The following is a 5,544-nucleotide window of genomic DNA, read 5'->3' on the forward strand; positions in this document are numbered from 1 at the left end:
CCTTAGTTTGGACGCCTTGAGGAGGGGTTTACATAGGAATCTAAAAGTGCATACCATGGGATCTAACTTTCCCACTCTAGGTGATTATGTTTCCCTTAATATGAGATGAGTGCAAAAGGGGGGGGGGGGTCCTGTGTACAGGATTGGGGGGGGGGATTCTAATCCTTGAGGGATGCTGCTAAGCACTAATGGGACTCCTGTGGGGGCAGACCTCAGATGCTGAGCTTCTTCCATCAGGGTCTCTAGAGTAAATCAGGTGTGCCTTGGATGGTTCAGATTGGCCGGGAACTCAACAGAGCAGAAGGCCTTTGCAGTTCCTGTAGGTTTTGTGCTGCTGTGTCTAAGCTCTGACCGGGGAGACCACAACTCAGAAGAAAGGGCTTGCGGCTACATCACACTGGTCTCATGGCATGCATGCACACTTCTTGCTATTTTATTTACTCACAGGTAAACAAACTCAGTAGAAAGACATCTCTTTTCAAAAGGAAGTGGATACTTTTGGTATTTTCCTCCCACATCTGGGCAAAAAAATTATGCTTGATAGGAGACAAAACTTCTTTGCTCTCTTAGAAATGTTAAGTTTTCACACCAAAGTAATAGAGAAAGTTGGTTTATTATATGACATGGAAGAGACATGCATTATATATAAATGCTGCTTCAGACAGCAAAATTGCAATGTAAGCAGGCAGCAAATCCTGCAATACACACATCTGTATCTAAAGAGAGATGAAATGGAGAGTTGGGGAGGAAGAGTATATCTGTCCTTAAGCAGGTGCATGTTGGTTCCTTGGGTGCTGAATGAAGGTCCTTGTGGGAGCTAGGAGGGCCACTGGCTACACATTTTAGGGTTCCTTTCTACCCTTTTCCTTCATGGAGAAGGGAGGAGGCTTTGAGGTGAGCAACTCCCAGAGTTCCCAAGGTATTCCCCCCCCCCCCCCGGGTTCATGCCCATTTATCACCTCACCATCTTGCAAATTAAGAGCTCTTGTGACTGAGCTGGTTCCCTTTTGTCTCTGCCTTCAAATTACCCTGACATTATTTTGATGGTCTCTATTCAGGGGATGAACAGACTGTACCTAGTAACGAAATCAGCATGTGCTGGCCTTTATGCAGGGTGTGAGGAAGTCAGAATAGACCTGAATGCCTTTCAGGACACAAGGCTGGGATCAGACTGGTAGCAGGGTCACTCTTGTCCTTTTAGGCTATGTCAACCTTTGATACTTCTGCCATGATCTGCAGTAATAAATGATAGAATGAAGTTCAGATTGACCCACACCTATTCACAAGGCCCCAGTATCTCAGCGGAGATGCAGTTTTATTTTTGTTTTGGCATCAGCAGCTGCCTTTCTTAGGGCCTCGCCTGCTTTACATGAGGAACTTGGAGAGGTCTTCCTTGATTTCAGCTTCATCCCAAGGCCCGTGGATGTTGTCTTTGAAGAGCTGCAGCTTGATGAGGCAGTAAGGACACAGGCAGGAGATGGAGAGGAGAAGAAGGGCAAAGAGAACCATGCCAACGCTGGAGATGGTCAGCAGGCCCACCAAGGCAGACAGAGCAAAGAGCAAAGTGGCGACAACATAGCAGCGGGGAGTCCGGGCTTTGAGCTTCTTTTGCAGCATGGGCCACAGGGCAAAGATCTGGATAGCGAATGTCACCATGACGAAGGCGTGCAAGGAGCGAGGCAACCGCGAGGCCAAGCAGACCGAGGCAAAGATGGCCATGTTAAGGGACAGAGTGCTGGACACAATGGCAGCATTGGCGCCGTAGTCATAGAAGATCAGATGTCCTAGGAGCATGAGAGAAGACATGGCATAAATTGTGTCTGTGCTGATGGACTCAGTCAGTGTTTTCAACACTGGGGAGAAGCCGTAGGTGAAGGCCACAAACACCACTGTGTTTTTCAGATCTGCCCAACGCGTCTGGCCGCTCTGGTTTCTCCCCATTCCCGAGTCCAATACGTCAAAAAGGACGTAACCTATCAAGGAAGTCACCAAGCCAGCGCCAAATAACCACTGGGGAGCCAGCAGCCCCACATCCATGTACCGCCAGATGACGACAAAGACGCAGACGCTGCACAGCTGCTGTATGACCACTCCGGACTCAAACACCACCGCCCGGTACTGGTACTTGCGGGCATGGATGTTCTTGCGTAGCTTCTCTAGGAAACTCTGGTCCACATAGTTATCAGGAAAGGGCTGCCTTTTATACAACACTTTCTGCCAGCGCTGCCGTGTGTTTGGTCCCAGCTGAGCAGGCAGCATGATTCCGGCCAAGTCCCTGTCTCACGGCTCTTCCTTACAACATCAATGGATGATGAAACTCATGCCCAGACTTGTCCCTGGTTTTCTAGGTCACTGCTGGCACCTAGAAAGAAAACAAGTCCATCAAGCCAAGATCTGCAGCTCAAAAGCACAGCAGTCAGTTCCCATGGCCACAGAGAGAAACCACCAAGAGAAGCTGTGCTACAACACTTGGGGACCCCACCATCCGACTGTTTTGGAAACAGGGCCCACTATCTTGGCTCCTCCTAGGCAGTCACACTGCTTGGCTTCTCCTTCCTCCTGCCCTTCATGATCATCAGTAACCAGAAGTCAACAAAATCTGTTGTCTTTACTTGGGAGCAAACACGCCAAGGATTTGGCATTTAGGCTCCATGTGTTCTTTCATATATAGCACCCCAAAATCTCTGGCCTCCTCTTGTGCAAGCTGGGCACACACGTGAAAGCTGTTCAGGGGAAACCGAAAGGGGGAGGAGGTACCTTACATGTGTGTGTGTGTTTAGCTCCCAGCATGAAAATACCTTTATGGTGCCATTTGCGTTCACTTCCGCCTCTTGATCCAGTGCCAGCGTCCCTCCGCCAGCTGCCTGGAACCCACTTGCGGGGCTGGAGATCCCTCCGTTTCCCAAGCCAAGGATCCCCGGGATTCCCACGGGCCGCCGCTCCCTCGGGGCCCTAGCCGGCCAGGCCGCGGCGGCGGCTCCCGGATCGGCGCGCAACGCAGCTGGCAGCCCAAGCCGGCGAGAGCGCAGGCTGGCAGGCGCGCCCGGGGCAGGTAGGAGGGACGCCCGGGTGCCTGGCGGGGGAGGCCGAGAAGGAGGGCAGTGGCGGCTCCCTGCCTCCCTTCCTCGTGCGCCAAGAAGGCTCCTCTCCCCTCCCGGGCCGAGCAGCACATCCGGACGCGCAGGCGCCCCCGGGAAGGAGAGGCGAGGCTTCTCCCTGGCAGGCGCTGGTCCAGGGGAGCTGGGGAACTCCCTCCCACAGGACAGCGGGCTGGGCCGGGCTCAAGAAAGGGGTTCCCACCGACGCATCTGGTCGGCCCCGGTGAGAAGTTGGTACGTTTACTGGCTGGTTTAGGTTCACATCCAGGAAACCCGTTTCTTAACTAAGAATGGCTAAAATATTGTGGAACTTTAAAATAATAATTGCCCCCCCCCAAAGATTTTGAGGGACATAAGGAAACTCACTGAACACACACTAGGGAGTGAGCCCCCTGGAATGCAGTGAAAGAAGTAAATATAGGATCAGACCGCGTGTCCCGGGGTTTATATTTGTTGTAATTAGGTTTATTGACCCAGGGATAGTGCCCATTCATCTCACTTGGCTCAGGTGTAAAGACAGATAGTACCTGCCTAACCCTAGGAGGAATTCCTGCCATAAATTCAGACATCTGCAAACTCAAGTTTCAAGTGGTTGGCATTTTGGGGTAAAATATTGGAGGGGGGGGGTTAAGCCTTGTGCATGTACTGAATGGACATTTTGACTCAATTTGACACATTTGCATTATTGCATGCTCAGAGAAAAAAAGTCCTTTCACCTGTGCATAGGTTTCTGGGTCAAGCATGACCACCGGACATAGGGCAGGGTTCTGTCCTATGAAATACGCCTCTGTTGGCTACCAATTGTATTATGTCATGGGTCAAATATGCTGCCATCATCTGATTCAGTAGCTTTACCTGCTAGCTAGAGCAAACGGACTTTGGCATCGTTGTCACCAGGTGGTCTGTGTGCCTGTAAGCTGTCACCCTCCAGCAGGGCACCTTTTGGCAATAATTTTTTTTTGTCAGTGCTGATGTTTTCAGTGGAAGTTAAATCAAATTCAAACCAGCCCTTATCCTCGGTAACCTCAGATTACAGGAGATCCCATAAGAGAAATGGTTCTGACCAATGCATTCAGATCCACTGAGAAGATCAGGGGAACACAGAGTGTTCTTGGTGTGCACTTCCGTCCGGGAAAGTGCTAAGAAGTGTCAGCTTTTCCTTCCAAGTATCTTGTGAGGGTGATGAGTGGGCCTCCTAAAAATGGTTGTGGGAGGAATAGGGCTCCCAGAACACACAGGCAGTGGGAGTGGGCAAATTGATGAAAAAGGTTCCATATGATGTCACTGAACCCGATTTTCTCAACAGACAGAAGCATCAGATATAATCAGGCTTGTACTAAATATATTTACTCATAATTAAGCTCTCCCAAAGTTCAGTGTGGTTCACGTTCTAGTAAGCATACGTAAGATTGCAGCGTCAGCAGCACAAGTATACGTGCAAAGGTCATTTTGGTGATAGCAAATGAAGCCCACTCAGCAAACTGGTCTTGAATGACGCTTAGGTAACTCCTGTTCTTGCTGGATAAGGTCCACTACCTGCACCTCACATGATGTTTGTTTCATTTTGCAGGTGTAACTGGGGACAGCGTGGCAATAGTGGTCTCTGATTTCAAAACTAGAGATTCCTAGCTGGAGGCCATTTGGGATTTTAGGTTGCTCCGCCTCCCATCTTGCAATAGCTTCTGATGGCTTTCCAGATTTCTCTCCCAAGGCCATAAAAATGTTTCATATAGCAAATCGGAATCAAAACAGGCTGGCTTGTAGGTAACAAAACAAGCTCCCTTGCCTCAAAGCTGAGAAGGCCCATGTGCCCAAAGTGCAGGCTCCAAAGTCTTGCCATGCAGTGGCCTAAGTGAGGGAAGTGGAGAGAGACTGAACTTCTTGCTGGAGCCCCTTCAGCTTGTTGGTTGGCACCCGTCTGTCTTGAGAGACAATGGAGTGCGCCTCTAGGGGTGAAGTCAGTCACTGTGTTAGCAACACTGAATGCTCTCTTCCTGAGTGAGAAGACATATATATATATATACACTCAAGATCCATGCAGCTTAATTCCCAAAGTCTGCCAACTGGCAAATTTCCATTGTGAGAATTTGTGATAGGAGATGAAGTGAATTTCTTCATACACAGAGCTAGATTGTGGAAAACAAAAGAAAACAGGGACCCATGAGGAAGGAATCTAGCAATCTTATAGTGTGTTTAAATGATTTTTTTAAAAAAATTAAAATGTTAACATTTACTTTTAAAAAACATGGACTGCCTGTCCATTTGGCACCTTAATATTGGGTTGATCTTTTTAGCCTACTTTTTAAAAAAATGGTAAAACGATTATGCAACTAAAAATGCTTTAGTTCAAGTTGTTACAATTGATTTTTAAAATGATTAAAATATGGAGGGTCTCCTTCATGATTATGTGGTTGTTACATGTGGTTGGGTTGTGGATTTTTTTGCA

The 5,544-nt window shown here is 48.6% G+C and overlaps 1 protein-coding gene and 1 long non-coding RNA gene across 3 annotated transcripts; one reads left to right on the forward strand and one right to left on the reverse strand.

Annotated features, from left to right (window-relative positions):
- Positions 1–597: 597 nt before the first annotated feature.
- Positions 598–4,110, reverse strand: PIGC (phosphatidylinositol glycan anchor biosynthesis class C). Of its 2 annotated transcripts, none has more exons than XM_081012312.1 (2): positions 3,954–4,110; positions 598–2,362 (listed from the first exon to the last, which is right to left on the reverse strand). In XM_081012312.1, the coding sequence occupies exon 2, from the start codon at positions 2,257–2,259 to the stop codon at positions 1,366–1,368; it is 894 nt and encodes a 297-aa protein (XP_080868438.1). In that variant the 5' UTR covers positions 2,260–2,362; positions 3,954–4,110; the 3' UTR covers positions 598–1,365. The 2 variants fall into 2 exon arrangements, with proteins under 2 accessions (XP_080868438.1, XP_080868439.1); XM_081012313.1 differs by lacking the exon at positions 3,954–4,110 and adding an exon at positions 2,799–2,916.
- LOC308480699 lies at positions 3,091–5,032 on the forward strand. Its single transcript, XR_013988242.1, has 2 exons — positions 3,091–3,332; positions 4,669–5,032. It is a non-coding gene; the product is annotated as an uncharacterized lncRNA (long non-coding RNA).
- The last annotated feature ends 512 nt before the right edge of the window (positions 5,033–5,544 follow it).

This window comes from Podarcis pityusensis, assembly GCF_964106645.2.
Source record: "Podarcis pityusensis genome assembly, chromosome: 6".
NCBI classification, from domain to species: domain Eukaryota; kingdom Metazoa; phylum Chordata; class Lepidosauria; order Squamata; family Lacertidae; genus Podarcis; species Podarcis pityusensis.